Source organism: Notothenia rossii (genome assembly GCF_949606895.1).
Source record: "Notothenia rossii genome assembly, chromosome: 1".
NCBI lineage: Eukaryota > Metazoa > Chordata > Actinopteri > Perciformes > Nototheniidae > Notothenia > Notothenia rossii.
In genome coordinates this window covers 5,392,632-5,409,668 of record NC_136912.1, presented here as the reverse complement: position 1 = coordinate 5,409,668, position 17,037 = coordinate 5,392,632, and the positions used below count along the sequence as shown (strand labels likewise).

General features: G+C 41.4%; 1 protein-coding gene across 1 annotated transcript in view; it reads right to left on the bottom strand.

Moving 5' to 3' along the window:
* Window positions 1–10,621: 10,621 nt before the first annotated feature.
* Window positions 10,622–17,037, bottom strand: part of slit1b (slit homolog 1b) — a 59,930-nt gene continuing 53,514 nt past the window's right edge. Inside the window, exons 18-22 of the mRNA XM_079690903.1 lie at window positions 16,662–16,819; window positions 15,978–16,189; window positions 15,472–15,596; window positions 15,158–15,246; window positions 10,622–13,856 (exon numbers count right to left, since the gene is read on the bottom strand). Coding sequence (XP_079547029.1) covers window positions 13,600–13,856; window positions 15,158–15,246; window positions 15,472–15,596; window positions 15,978–16,189; window positions 16,662–16,819 — 841 coding nt within the window. The 3' untranslated portion in view covers window positions 10,622–13,599. The remainder of the gene's footprint in view (window positions 13,857–15,157; window positions 15,247–15,471; window positions 15,597–15,977; window positions 16,190–16,661; window positions 16,820–17,037) is intronic.

Here is a 17,037-nt window from a genome sequence, read left to right as displayed (position 1 = left end):
GAGCGGTTATAAAGTGTCACTTACTAAGTGACGCTCAAATTCAAAAAGTTTCAACCAGTCAGAATCGAGACGAGGCAGTGCATCGAATCACCTGATTGGACGGCGAACCAGTGAGTTGATTCATTCAGGAAATGAAGCAGTTGCTGGTTCGGACGTCACATGTCACGTGATTTGAAGCAGTTGCTGCTTCGGACGTCACATGTCACGTGATTTGAAGCAAGCTTCGAAGCACTGCTTCTATGGAATTGGAAGTCCAGGGTTGAAGCTCCGTTCGAAGCTTCAGTGTCAAACTGCCATCACTAATATTATCAATGCTACGTTAGTTATAGCCTGATATATGATAGCTAACTTCACAATGTTGTGATGTGACGTTAGCTAACATGCTAACGCCGGTCACTCACCAAGATAGCTGCCCAGTTCTCCACTGGTTCTCCTCACACCACAGCTCAATTTCTCTCCGATGGCCGTTATTTCTTCTAATCCTTGGCTGCTCCTGGTCTCTTGGACGCCTAGCAGGCTCATAATTATAAGGTTGTGTTCCGTCATATGCATTCGAATATTCATGTTCAACTTCTTCTGTGTCTTCTGTGTCGAAACTAGCATTGGGATCCATGTTTATTAATACGTTACACCGGCCGCTCTCCCCCTTGTTTTCCACATGTTACATCACACGTGGGAGGTCACGTGCCGAGGCTTTTTTATGCGGAAGTGAACATTTATTTTGAAAATCTAGTGTATTCATCATTTTCCTACACATTTATTCACAGGTGTCTTTAACCTGGAAGTTGCTCTTTAACCGTTTGATTTGACGTTAAACCCGCCAACTGACGTCTGTCCTATAACCGGAAGTGGTGTTGCGCTTAATTTTGCGTGCATGCGCAGCAGTGACACCATGTGGCAGCGGATGGTAATAGCATGGCTTAAAAGAAAAATGCCCTCAAAAGAAAAATAGTTTTCCCTTTGTAAATATGTATTTATTTTGAATTAAAAATGATCATTACTGTCTACAGCCTCTTAGCAGTTATGCCCTGCTGAGTGCACGTAATTATGTCTGAGCTTCGACAAAGAAACTCGAGATTTGCAAAACAATTATAATGAAGCAGTCGCTGGAAATAAAACTGTTTTTTTCTGACTTGAAAATAATAGTAATAATGAATCAGAATCTAACACCGAGACGTATAGAAGTGCCAAATATAAAAACACATATAATATTCTGTAATGAAAAAAAAAAAGTAAAATTAAATATGCTATCTTTAATCATGTTGTATAAGTTATACTGGTCGTGAAAGAAGGGATAATTATTATGATTTAATCTGGTGATGATTTCAGAATTACCGAGCTCCTGCTTTTTATGTTTTATTAAGAGTTTATTTATGTCGGTCTCAACATCATGAGGAGATTAAATGGGTTTTCAGATATATTTATTTTTTATTAGTGCGATATGAAAAGAGTTTTCTCACAATAATGACTTGTTTTAAAAATTTAGATAGATACATACTTTATTCATCCTAAGTTTGGAAATGGTTTTGTCACAGCAGTCATTACACATTAATTAAAGTGGAAATTGTACAAAGATAATAAAAAAACTAAATCTAAAGCAACAACAATATAACATATACAGATTCATCTGTCATAGACCATAAAAGTTATACACCACTTTTATTCAAATTCTGACCTATTTCCCATAAAAACATGAAGCAAAAAGTAATTTATTTATTCATTAAGCACCTTTTCTATATCAGATACCAGTGTGCCTTTGTAACCATTGGAAGCAAGATATCAAATATAACATATATAACATAATAAAGCTCATTTCTACACAGAGCGTGAAACTCTCCATGGAGCTTGATTGTGCGGCTGGACGTCAGTAATAATCCAGCCTTCACGGAGCTGTGTGAGGAACGTTCTGGAGAGACATCAGGAACACGAGCCTCCTCTTCATCCATCGGACGTCTCCTGCTCCTCGGCCATGACACACACACACAAAAGCTGACATTGAGAACAAAAACTAAAAGGAAAGCTCATAATCACAACGGTGTTTGACACTGAAAGGAGAGCAGGTGCTCAACGAGGTCACGTCTAATTGAAAAGGAGTGAAAACACGTTTCTATAGGGGACTGTTTCGATCATCACTTTCCCAAACTCCTCCCAGGTCACCTTGGTAGTTTCCACTCCTTCTTTTGGAAACTGCCTGAAATATTCAGTTTGCCTCCGGCTCTCTAACACCCTCCCCCATCTTTTCCTCCTCCCTGTCACTCATCCCCCCCTCCTCTCCTCTCTCTCAATTCAATTCAAAAGCTTTATTAGTATGCCCATATTTACATACAGTATTGCCAAAGCTCTGTATAGTTGGAACATCTATACAAAAATACACACAAATAAACAAATGAACAGTTACAAACAAACTGCAAAGAACATGTTTTTTTTACAAGGAATACGGATTAATTTCATTCATATAATACATTAATATAAAATAGAATATGATATATATACATAAGATATGTAAGACCAGGTGTATCTGCTCATTCGGGTTCCCTCAGACTATGGCAGGCAGAGACAAAATGTCCTGCCACAATGCAACTCTCTTTATATTCACCGAGAAGTATTTTTAGTTTTTCATTTTTAAATATTTGAGGATTCTCTCTCTCTCTCTCTCTCTCTCTCTCTCTCTCTCTCTCTCTCTCTCTCTCTCTCTCTCTCTCTCTCTCTCTCTCATACCTTTGTAAATATTAAATTTTGTACTATACACCCTTTATTTTTCTTTCAATGTATTCACAAGACTGAAACAACTGAAACACTGACTTAAATTAAAGGCAATAATATTAAGTTTAAATAAAACAGGTTCATGTTATTGCTTTCAACGAACCTCATACAGTCATGTGAAATGTGTTGACATTTAATTAAAGTGAATCTTTGAACATTATCATGTCCCTGTATTTAAACATACTGCTACCGTGATGTACGTATCTCATATTTATTTTTACTTACTGTGTTTTATTATGAATCACATGTGCCTACCGTACTTTTTAATTTAGTATGTCAGTCTTTCCTATCTGCACTTGACTTCTGCTGTTGTACCCAACATCTTCAGATGAATAAAGGAATTCTGATTCCTTGTTTCCTTTCCTACAGCTCACCGTATATGCATATGCATATGCATATGTGTGTGTGTGTGTGTGTGTGTGTGTGTGTGTGTGTGTGTGTGTGTGTGTGTGTGAGAGGTTATGTTCTGGATCCAATGAGCACCTGGAGACCACTAACCATGATCATATCAATAAAAGGACATCTGCTGTACGGCAAGAATGAAAGAAAGACCTGCACTGAAGGAAAGGAGGAAGAGGAGGAAGAGGAAGAGGAAGAGGAGGAAGGAGAGAGTGTGTGGGGGAGGAAAAAGAGGAGGAGAAAGGGGGGAGCAAAGAAGTAGAAGAAGATGGAGGATGAACAAAGGAGAGGACGAGAGGAAGATGATTGAGAGGAAGAGGAGAGAAAGTGGATGGGGGATGACACAGAGGAAAAAGGAGGAAGAGGACGGATGAACAAAGGAGAGGAAAAGAGAAAGAACTGTGATGGAGAGAAGAAGAGGAAGAGGGTGAGAGAGGAGGAGAGATGGACAAAGGAAAGAGGAGACACCTTTGGAGAGGAGAACAAAATGGGAATAATGGAAATAAAAAAGAGAAAAAGAAAAGAGAGAATCCACTTTTGAAAAGCAGAAGGGTAAATCAAATCAGAACTGGTTTGGAGACGTGAGGAATCTGCCTGGTAGACGAACAATACAAGAAAACAAGAACAGGGTAAAAAAGAAATGAAAGCCAGAAAGAGACGAGGAAAGTGGGTTCGAGTGGGGATACAGGAGACATTAGCAGTTTTACATTGAGAGTAAAACACACAAAGATGTTTGCACTTTAGCTGTACTCCAAGGGCACTGACTACAGCCGGCACTCCAACAACAAAGATGTGTTTTTAAAAGACAAAACATGTTTTTCTTCCCTTAAAAAAAAAAAGTGCACTTGAGGTTTCCAGGGAAACATCAAAGTGATTTCCAAGGAGATAAAACAAAAGATCTTAAGTGTCCTAGAAAAAACCCTGAACCTTACTCAGGGAAAACCAATCAACAACAACAACATATAAATAAATCTACTGGGGACATCACTAAGTAACACACAAGCTTCTATTGGCTAGTGCTCCAACACATTGTACGTGATAGGCTAAGGGGCGGGACATCTCTAAGCAGTTGACCAATCACAACAGAGCTGGCCAGCCAACCAATCAGAGCAGACTGGGCTCTGGTTTCAGACAGAGGGTGAAAAGAGGTGCTGCAGCACAGGCAGTATGAGAACAATAAAGAGCTTTTTGAACATTAAAGCATGGAGACATGTAGAGACACTACATACTGATATACACCTGAACATCAGCAGGAGAGGACTCTTTAAAGTAGAGACACTACATACTGATATACACCTGAACATCAGCAGGAGAGGACTCTTTAAAGTAGAGACACTACATACTGATATACACTTGAACATCAGCAGGAGAGGACTCTTTAAAGTAGAGACACTACATACTGACATACACCTGAACATCAGCAGGAGAGGACTCTTTAAAGTATAGACACTACATACTGATATACACCTGAACATCAGCAGGAGAGGACTCTTTAAAGTAGAGACACTACATACTGATATACACCTGAACATCAGCAGGAGAGGCCTCTTTAAAGTAGAGACAATACATACTGATATACACCTGAACATCAGCAGGAGAGGACTCTTTAAAGTAGAGACACTACATACTGATATACACTTGAACATCAGCAGGAGAGGACTCTTTAAAGTAGAGACACTACATACTGATATACACCTGAACATCAGCAGGAGAGGACTCTTTAAAGTAGAGACACTACATACTGACATACACCTGAACATCAGCAGGAGAGGACTCTTTAAAGTATAGACACTACATACTGATATACACCTGAACATCAGCAGGAGAGGACTCTTTAAAGTAGAGACACTACATACTGATATACACCTGAACATCAGCAGGAGAGGCCTCTTTAAAGTAGAGACACTACATACTGATATACACCTGAACATCAGCAGGAGAGGACTCTTTAAAGTAGAGACACTACACACTGATATACACCTGAACATCAGCAGGAGAGGACTCTTTAAAGTAGAGACACTACATACTGATATACACCTGAACATCAGCAGGAGAGGACTCTTTAAAGTAGAGACACTACATACTGATACACACCTGAACATCAGCAGGAGAGGACTCTTTAAAGTAGAGACACTACATACTGATATACACCTGAACATCAGCAGGAGAGGACTCTTTAAAGTAGAGACACTACACACTGATATACACCTGAACATCAGCAGGAGAGGACTCTTTAAAGTAGAGACACTACATACTGATATACACCTGAACATCAGCAGGAGAGGACTCTTTAAAGTAGAGACACTACATACTGATATACACCTGAACATCATCAGGAGAGGACTCTTTAAAGTAGAGACACTACATACTGATATACACCTGAACATCAGCAGGAGAGGACTCTTTAAATTAGAGACACTACATACTGATATACACCTGAACATCAGCAGGAGAGGACTCTTTAAAGTTGAGACCCTACATACTGATATAAACCTGAACATCAGCAGGAGAGGACTCTTTAAAGTACAGACACTACATACTGATATACACCTGAACATCAGCAGGAGAGGACTCTTTAAATTAGAGACACTACATACTGATATACACCTGAACATCAGCAGGAGAGGACTCTTTAAAGTAGAGACACTACATACTGATATACAGCTGAACATCAGCAGGAGAGGACTCTTTAAAGTAGAGACACTACATACTGATATACACCTGAACATCAGCAGAAGAGGACTCTTTAAAGTAGAGACACTACATACTGATATACACCTGAACATCAGCAGGAGAGGACTCTTTAAAGTAGAGACACTACATACTGATATACACCTGAACATCAGCAGGAGAGGACTCTTTAAAGTAGAGACACTACATACTGATATACACCTGAACATCAGCAGGAGAGGACTCTTTAAAGTAGAGACACTACATACTGATATACAGCTGAACATCAGCAGGAAAGGACTCTTTAAATTAGAGACACTACATACTGATATACACCTGAACATCAGCAGGAAAGGACTCTTTAAAGTAGAGACACTACATACTGATATACAGCTGAACATCAGCAGGAAAGGACTCTTTAAATTAGAGACACTACATACTGATATACACCTGAACATCAGCAGGAGAGGACTCTTTAAAGTACAGACACTACATACTGATATACACCTGAACATCAGCAGGAGAGGACTCTTTAAATTAGAGACACTACATACTGATATACACCTGAAAATCAGCAGGAGAGGACTCTTTAAATTAGAGACACTACATACTGATATACACCTGAACATCAGCAGGAAAGGACTCTTTAAAGTAGAGACACTACATACTGATATACACCTGAACATCAGCAGAAGAGGACTCTTTAAAGTAGAGACACTACATACTGATATACACCTGAACATCAGCAGGAGAGGACTCTTTAAAGTAGAGACACTACATACTGATATACACCTGAACATCAGCAGGAGAGGACTCTTTAAAGTAGAGACACTACATACTGATATACACCTGAACATCAGCAGGAGAGGACTCTTTAAAGTAGAGACACTACATACTGATATACACCTGAACATCAGCAGGAGAGGACTCTTTAAAGACTACATATTTAAAAAGAGAGGAGATGATAGATTGATATTGAAGAGGAAGAGAGGAAATAGAAGGAGCAAAGGGCAACGAGAGAGAAAAACTAAAACAGGGAAAATGTAGAGAGGGAGGAGAAAAATGAAATGTAAGTGTAAGAGGAGACAGGATGAATATATGATATGAGGAAGAAATGCTGCTACAGCACTGGATAACACAGTTAGATGGTCAGTGTGTGTGTGTGTGTGTGTGTGTGTGTGTGTGTGTGTGTGTGTGTGTGTGTGTGTGTGTGTGTGTGTGTGTGTGTGTGTGTGTGTGTGTGTGTGTGTGTGTGTGTGTGTGTGTGTGTGTGTGTGTGTGTGTGTGTGTGTGTGTGTGTGTGTTGTCCTCTCAGGTAGTCCTCTTCTCAGCAGGGATTTAAAGCTGCTGCCCTCTGCTGCTGTCACATGGATCCGACATGTCACGCTGATGTCAAATCATTATAACGAAACTAGGGACACAACATGAGGACAGAATAATAAAGAAAACTCAAAATCGCTCAAAATAAAACAGAATAAGGTAAGGGTTGGGCAATCATTTAAATGTGTTTAATTACTCTTCTAAGTCTTACTTTCTTTGTTGTATAAGGTCTTTAGTCCAGTTGTGTGTGAACCACTTTGTTACTCTGTTTGAAAGGCACTATACAGTATCAATAACGTTTATTATAATTACACAGTTATGTCTAAATTGATCATTAAAAGCATAGTCAAAACTCAAGTTTGTATTTCTGTTTTTAAATCACACTTGATATGAATTTTTACCTTGAAATCCACCAAATCCCGTTTCTAAATGATTCTCATAAATATTTTGGTTTTAATATCACTGTTAGTCAAACCGTTGCACAGAAGACCTTAGCAACCAAAGTAAAGAAAATACAACTACAACTGAGAATCCAAGTTTTAGGTGTATTCATCCAATGACAATTAAACATTTAAAAGCAATATGTTTTCTTCTCTAAACAATTAGCGTCTTCTTAACATATCTATCAATGCCCTAACATCTTACCTCACCTAAAGGCCCGGACACACCAAGCTGACCCCAAAGAAGGGACACAGACGGACCCCCGACTGTTGTGTCGTCTCGCGTCTCCTGCGTCTTGGCCATGTGTCGCACTGGAACACACCGCAAAGACTTCAGCCGACGGCCAAGAAGCACGACGAACTGCGAATGGGTGAGTGGCAATAACTCTCCTCACCAGCAGGCGGCGGTAGTGTGTATTCGTCATTCAAAAGAGGCAACAACCGGAAGACAGACTGCGTGATAACTGAGAGAAGAAGAAAAGACTGCGTGATATAAACAAACAACAAATAGCGTGTGTGTTCCATGTTCACTCTACAGCGAGAAGCTCACGGGGCTTTCCCCAACCTGTGTCGAGAGCTGGAGTTAAATGAAATCTCAGATTTGCCTTCTTAATAGTTTGTTTGGGTCCCTCACTTCCGTTTCGCTTCTCATGCACTGATTCGCTAAGCTGAACAGCCAATCAGAGTGATTTCTTTGGCCGACAGCCTTTGCCCGATTGCGACGGTGCGGGACACACCAATCTGAGTAGGGCGTGTCGACGCCCACCGACGGCCAATATCGGCTTGAACAGAGAACTCACCGACGCTGACGCCGACTGTTGTGTCGGCGTGTTCTCCTGCGTCTTGGCCATGTGTCGCACTGGAACACACCGCAAAGACTTCAGCCGAGCACGTACGAACTGCGTGAGTGGCAATAACTCTCCTTACCAGCAGGCGGCGGTAGTGTGTATTCCTCATTCAAAAGAGGCAACAACCGGAAGACAGAGAAGAAGAACAGTCTACGTGATACAAACAAACAAAAAATAGTGTGTGCGTTCCATTTTCACTCTCGTCCATCGAAAACATGTTCCATGCGGTACTGGAGCTAACAGCCATTGGAGTGTTGCTTGTGGAAGACATTCTCAAGCAACCGTTTCGCTTCTCATGCACTGATTCGCTAGCTGAACAGCCAATCAGAGTGATTTCTTTGTCCGACTGCCTGTGGCCGATGCACGGCCGATTGAATCAACATGTTGAATCGGCCGTGCATCGGCCATGAAAGGCCAAATAAGGCGTGTCACGGCCGACGGTGCGGGACACACCAGATTGAGTTTGGGCGACAGGGCACGCTTCGTCGTCAGACTAACGAAAACGGCAGATTTCGGCCTGGTGTGTCCGGGCCTTTAAAGGAACCTCAGGGATTTTGTGCAACACCTTTAAATAAGCCCTCAGCTAAGCAGGGTGTTGTCTAAACCGGGTAACGGAGCGGATTTCCCCCCTAAAATGTTAAAGTGATGCCAGAAAACAATATTTCTATATTTGTTAGCCCTAAGAGTGACAGTGAAGGAGGAACTGAAGGAGTTTTGTTCTGCTGGATAAAGAAAACTAAGGATGTCTGAGAGAAACATGACTTTGTTCATGACCTCGACAAGGCCCGTACAAAACAATCAATAAATCCATCAATATGTTCAGTAGTGTTATCGATACACTGACACCAAGACAGTCTGAGGTCTTTAGAGCCCTCAAGCTGTTCCTCATGCTCAGATATTGACTTTTATTTCAGTATGTAAATCATCATTTGAACCGACGATGCACCTGCAGTACAAACGCTGCAGGAAATGCTTCAAAACGTGGATGAATAAAAAGTGTTTTTCTGCCACAACACCCTGCTACTATCGCTATTATATGTTTGATGTAAACAAGCGCAAATCATAAACTGGGATTGTGAATACAAACACAATTCAATGTTGTTTTTTCCCTTAAAGAAATATCGCTATTTCAACCACAACAGCTCATTAATACAGAATGTGAGTGTGTGCTCTATAACCAGCACACGTTAATAACAATATGTGCAATGCGTTGTTATTTTTATTTATTTCTGTTTGTCAGTATCAACTCTGCAAACAGTTTATTAGTGCGAGATACATCTGTTTGTCTCCCAGCGTCTGCTTTAATGAACCCATTTCCCCTCGCAGATTAAACACATTTCCTCCCGTGTTTCCCATCAATGTTTTCTCTCACAGAAAAAAAAACAGCCGCTGAATTAATTGTCAATATTTTGTGTCTGTTGTTATTTGCCAAATTGGACGTTGTGTTTATATTTACTCAGTTTGAAGACGAGCATGTCGGATATTCTGGGCATGATCAATCGCCTGAATGTGTGTGTGTGTGTGTGTTTTATTCTTTTGTGTGTGGGAGGCTTTATTGGAGTTGGGGGGTTGGGAAAGGCTATGATTTTATCCTCCTTTAAAGAGGAGAGGAGAGGGGGGAAGGGGTAAAGATGGCGATGTAGAAAGGTTGAAGGGGGGGGGGGGGGTTTGCTGAGGTGGAGGTGGGGTGGTTTTTATAGAGATGCTGCTGCAGCTTTCACTATATAAGTGTGTGTGTGTGTGTGTATGTGTATGTGTATGTGTATGTGTATGTGTGTGTGTGTATGTGTGTGTGTGTGTGTGTGTGTGTGTGTGTGTGTGTGTGTGTGTGTGTGTGTGTGTGTGTGTGTGTGTGTGTGTGTGTGTGTGTGTGTTGGGGGAGGAGGGAGTGTCAAAGCCGATGGGGGTATATATTATTTTTTATGGTTACGAGGGGACGAATAAATCACTGTTTCATTAAACGGCTGCAGTCTCAGAGCGCTGCCCCCCCCCATCTTTCTTTCTCTCCATCATCTCCTCCTTCCTTTCCTGCTTTCGTCTCCTTTCCCTCCCCCCCCCACTATCCTCCCATCTCCCATCGACTCATGGCGGACGTTAGACAGCGGCGACACAACGCGGTCAAAGGTCAGCGCAACAACAAGAAGCACCGGGGTCAAGGTTGAGGAAGAAAGAAAAACAATGGAGGAGAAACAGCTCTTTATTTAAATAAATAGGAAAGAGAAGCACTAACGGTCGTCACGCGAGACAACGTGAACAGAAACACGATCTGATTTTCTTTTTCCTGTAAAATTCCCATGAAGTTTTTTTGGCAACTGAAAAACAAAGTCTCTACGGTCTACAGATGATACAGTGACAACATCCTCTTCAACATATAAAAATACTATGACAAAATCAAATAAGCATATAATATATATTACAATCTGTTAGGCTGTTCCTGTGCGAAGCAGTTTTAATAATAATAATAATAATAATAATAATAAAAGCTACATTAGTTTATTTATCACAAGCTCTAAAAAAACAACAAATAAAAACGTGTTAAAATGTAAATATTACGCACTTTTATTTTTAGTTTCACATCCATATAAATAACATGTCATCATATATAAAAGCTACTTTCTCCGTGATGCGTTCACTGGCTCTTCTGACAAATGGGAAAGGAAGCGTTTGATCGGGACAAACTCCGCATCGTCGTATAATGAAGCTCATTATCAGGGACAGCCTCTTACAGTGACAGTCACACACACACACACACACACACACACACACACACACACACACACACACACACACACACACACACACACACACACACACACACACACACACACACACACACACACACACACACACACACACACACACACACACACACACACACACACACACACACACACACACACACACACACACACACACACACACACACACACACACACGTACTTGTGAGGACCATAATTCACACACTACATATGAGACGTTTAAGAGCCACCGTTTAGATTTAATTGACTTTTAATGACGTTTTATTTATATTTGTTTTATTCAGTCCTGTGTTTATTAATGTATGTTGGTATAACGTGTCTTATATATAATCACAAAGATATGTGTCGATCTTTTTATGGACTTTTATCGAGAGGGGATCCAAAGAAGTCCATAAAAGGATTGGTGTTGTTTTTAATTATAATGTCCTGTGTGTTTGTTGTGTGTGAAGCACTTTAAGTCACCTTGTGTGAATGGAAAGTGATATATCAAGGAGGTTTTAAAAAGTGATTGATGAATACATTATTTGAAAGTCACGCTGTTTCAATACAAATATCATGTTTTTATATTTATAGCAATGTCTGGACGTTATATTGAGAAATATAAAAGTGAAAAAATGGTTAAAATCTGTAATAAAAAGTAAAATAAACAAAGACAAGCAATCTAACAAGTCCTTTGCTAAAGACTCTTGATATTTGAACTCTTTAAAAGCTTTCTACTTCACACTATTGAGATTTTGATATGCAGATATACTTTTATTCTAATTTATAAACAATTAAAATCAAGTTTAAACCCTAAAACAGACCCTTCAAAAAGCCAGAAACGGACAAAATAAATCTCCTTGTTTAAATGTTTGGAAACTTTGGTCCTGACAACAATGGCAGAATGGAATCTCACACACACACACACACACACACACACACACACACACGGAAGTTGAGCTTACACACACACACACACACACATATGGAAGTTGAGCTTACACACACACACACACACACACACACACACACACACACACACACACACACACACACACACACACACACACACACACACACACACACACACACACACACACACACACACACACACACACACACACACACACACACACACACACACACACCTCGTCTGGTGAGCAGCGATGGGAATGACCCTCCGCTGGCCCCGAGGAACCCTGTGACCTTTGACCTCCATGATACGTGTGCAATTGACCCTTTCGTTCACATTAGGTTAATTATTTTGAACTCAATGACCTTTGTTTATTAAAAGTAACTATATTTGTGATGTGAGAACATTGTATATTCTTTCAACGGGACAACCTTTATCGAATTATTGCCTACGTTTAATTTACAAAATATTACATCAAATTGATCTTTGTTATAATTACATTTAAACTGGAAATTAAACCCGGAGAAATTACCCACAACTCCTTGTATTTTATCGTATGTCATCTGTAGCTTAGGATAACAAATCAGTGCTTTCTGTCTGGATGTGGGAAGAGACTATTTATTTTGTGTATCCTCATTTCACATTTGTTTGTGAGGCTGATGACAGATTCAGGATATTTTATAGCAATTGTTGGATCAGCACAAGAAGCGTGTTATTGTAAATCTCCCATCAGCCACTGCTTCGATCACCTGGTGCCAAAACTAGAAATAGACTCGTTGTGTCTGCAGCACACTTTATAATGTTTGATTTCACCTTCATCAATCGGTCAGTTATGCACATGACGTCCGACAGGGGGACATTTTTACATTTCTGACAAATATCAAGTCATTTTTAACAATTCTGACTGAAAAACCTTTTATTTTAGTCTCTGGCGGAGATTAGTAACTTTAGCTATTGGGATTAAGAGCAGCACTTAACCATCCCCTCAATGGAAACACAAACAAGAAGGCATATGGAGGCTCACACACACACACACACACACACACACACACACACACACACACACACACACACACACACACACACACACACACACACACACACACACACACACACACACACACACACACACACACACACACACACACACACACACACACACACACACACACACACACACACACACACACACACACACACACATATATATATAGAAGTAGAGCTTTCACACACACATGAGTAGAAGTTGAGCTTTCACATACACAAGTATTAAGTAACGATGATCAGGAGTTAGGTAGTTAGAACAGGTTCTCCTGGAGGAAGATGAGGTGGCCTCGTTGAATTCGAGAAGAGGGAAGAAGAACTGTCTTATGTTACAAAACTGCGCGATAAAAACACACGAAACAAACACCAACATGTCCGTTTATCAGTGATCGAATCCCTACAGTGTGTGTACCTCTTCAGCTTGTGAGTGAGTGGGTGAGTGAGTGTGTGTGTTGTTACATCCACTACACACACTCCTTGCAGCCACACTCCACAGGCTTCTCCACGTCCTGCGTAAACGAGGTGCCGTCGTCGCACTCGAAGGTCAACCTGCGGCGCCGGAGCCTCAGAGGGGCGCAGCAGGAGCGGGCGGCGGTCATGGAGCCGGCCTGGCAGCGACCCCGACAATCGACCCAGGAGAAAGGCTTGGAGGTCTGGCAGAGGACGAGACCTCGCTGCAGGCGGTGGACGTCTCTAACCGGCTCCCCACGGCACGGGGTCTCTGTGAGAGGAGGAGGGGAGCAAATCACTATGGTGAGATACTTACCAAAGATTTAAGGTCGAAAGATTTATACAGAGCCTGTCTCTGATTGGCTGAGACACCAAACAGATCATTGCAGCATTACCCATAATCCCCTCTGTTTCAGCCCTGTTTCCAAAGTGCTGATTCTCTGTGTGTTACTTTAGATGAAAATAAGGAGCCCCTCCCCACGCCCCTCTGAGAGACATTTGGTTACAAAGAACACAATGGTGCTGTAGGAGGAGATTCAGGTGATAAGGGGGGGGGGGTTACCTTGGTTGGTGATTGGCTAATGGTTACACAAGACAAAACATCGTTATGACATCATAAAGTGGCCAAAATCTGATCAGCTCATTTTCAGACAGGTTTCTATAGAAATGGATCAGGACAAAAAGAGAGAGAATCTTTGTTCCTGAAACTTTCAGAGTCTCTTTCCACAGAGGGGACACATGTTGATGTAGAAGAGACATGAAGAAGAGGGGACACATGTTGATGTAGAAGAGACATGAAGAAGAGGGGACACATGTTGATGTAGAAGAGACATGAAGAAGAGGGGACACATGCTGATGTAGAAGAGACATGGAGAAGAGGGGACACATGTTGATATAGAAGAAACATGAAGAAGAGGGGACACATGTTGATGTAGAAGAGACATGGAGAAGAGGGGACACATGTTGATGTAGAAGAGACATGGAGAAGAGGGGACACATGTTGATGTAGAAGAGACATGAAGAAGAGGGGACACATGTTGATGTAGAAGAGACATGAAGAAGAGGGGACACATGTTGATGTAGAAGAGACATGAAGAAGAGGGGACACATGTTGATGTAGAAGAGACATGGAGAAGAGGGGACACATGTTGATGTAGAAGAGACATGGAGAAGAGGGGACACATGTTGATGTAGAAGAGACATGAAGAAGAGGATTTTGCAGAATAGGTGACCTTTATGATTCAAATAATTTGTTGTCATACGCACAGATGCTACAGTGTAGACTCTATAGAGATATAGCAATGAAAAACGTAAGTCCCGAGCTCCCACAATGCAACATACTTGATTGATTAACGAAACATAATTATAATATATATATATTTTAGGGTTGGACAAGATCATATTTTTAAACAATGTAGTGGACGTTAGTGGAAGACAACTGGTGCTCGTTTTTGCAGAAGTTTTGTCCACGTTTTTTCGACTTTCTTTTGTGCCCCGCAGGTTGTGAGAGACTCAGCTATCCGACATGTTGAGCGTCTGAAAACTGGTCTGTGATCAGCCGTTGCTCCTCACCGATGTCACAGCTCTCTCCCGTGAATCCCACCTCACAGTCACAGCGGTACGTCCGAGCGTCCACCGCCACACACACACCCGTCACACACCTGAGGAAACAAATGCAGCGAGAAAGATGAGAAGACATGGAGGACAAATCAACAGAAAGTGTATTTATATATGAGTCAAAGGGACACTGTAGGTAATACACTAAGTCTCAGCACACCATGCAGCCCTTCCTTTAACTCCTGATAGTTCCTGTCGGAGAACGATGTTTGTAAAGTGAGACATTTCTCCTCTACCGTGATTTAAATGGAAGATGAAACCTCACTCACTTGCTGCCTTCACAAGGGTTGACACCGGTTGCCATGGTGACAGTCTCCGCTGCAGTGAGGTCCGCTGTGATTGACTGATCACAGAGTGGTCCAGTCCAACCTGGCTGGCAGTGACACTGGGGACCCTGAGAACATAGAAAACATGTTTACTTACTTGATACATTGTCAATCATTAAAGATGTAAACATACAAAACACATGTTGTACTTTCACTCTTTATACTTGAAGTTAATTGTCTTATCATACCTAAGTACTTTTCTCAGTGCAGGATTTGATCTTTAACTGAGTTTTTTTTTAACTATGTAGTATTAGTACTTGTACTTAAGCTGCGGATACAAATACTTCCTCCACTGCTGAGCTCCGGATACATCGAAGTCTCTAACTTCAGTCTTTAATCTTACATGCCTGTTATGTGTGTGTGTGTGTGTGTGTGTGTGTGTGTGTGTGTGTGTGTGTGTGTGTGTGTGTGTGTGTGTGTGTGTGTGTGTGTGTGTGTGTGTCTGGTACCCGCGCTGCGTGGGGCTGGCAGACGCCGTGCAGACAGAAGAGTTTCCGGCACGGCTGGCAGCCCGGCTCCACTCCAGGGTTCATGCGGCTGCGGGTGAAGTCCTGCAGCTCGTGGTTGATGTACAGATTCCTGATGCAGCCGTGGAAGCTGGAGGTGTTCAGCGTCTGAGAGGAGAGACGGTGAGAGGAGTCCAGCACCGCCTCAGGCATTCCTGCAGAGACACGGAGGGAGAGAGAGAGAGTGCTCATATCCTTCGTTACAAATATAGGAAGACGTCTTAGATATTTTTAACTGGCAGCTGAAAACATACATGTTTAACTTTAATTAGAAATATCCCCCTTCTATTAATCTGTCCTATCCCTGAGTTGGTTATATGTTGTTACATGTATTCTTTCACTGTATTTATTCTCCTGCCTGTTCACCTTCTTGTATTCCAAAAAATCATGTATGTTTCACCTCTACACGCGACATGTTTGATAATATGTTTAAACCTGTTGAATTTCCAATCAAGTATTGAAAATATCTCACATCACTTCAAATATATATCCTGAAATCTGCCAGTACTTTTTTTTTTTGGTAAGTATTTGCCAATTATGAGAATAATTGTGTATTCCAAATGAAGTAAGAAGTAACGATGGAACCCTGAATAGAACGTTTTTCTATGTTTGGTTTCGTCCTCTCACCTCCCACGTACAGAGGGGCGTCCCCGGCCCCCCGCTGGCTCCGGCCCTCCTGGCTGTCGAGGGTCGTCGGCTCGCCTCCGTCCACCGACAGGTTCAACATCCGGTTAAAGGTCACCAGCTCCACCGTGTGAAACAGACCGTCGTTCACCGTCTCAGTGCTGCAGAGCGTAACATGTGTTGGTGCTTTCTTTGCATTTGTTGTGAGGATAAATATTTGTACTTTTTGGATGTCAAACCAAATATTTATAATTCACTCTGTTTCAATATTCCCTGGACAACAGGCAGGTACACTTTGAAGACTTTCAGTAAGTAAATGATTTATTATTATTTGAATGTTTGTGTGTCGCAGTTTTCAGTAGGTTACAACACAGTTAAT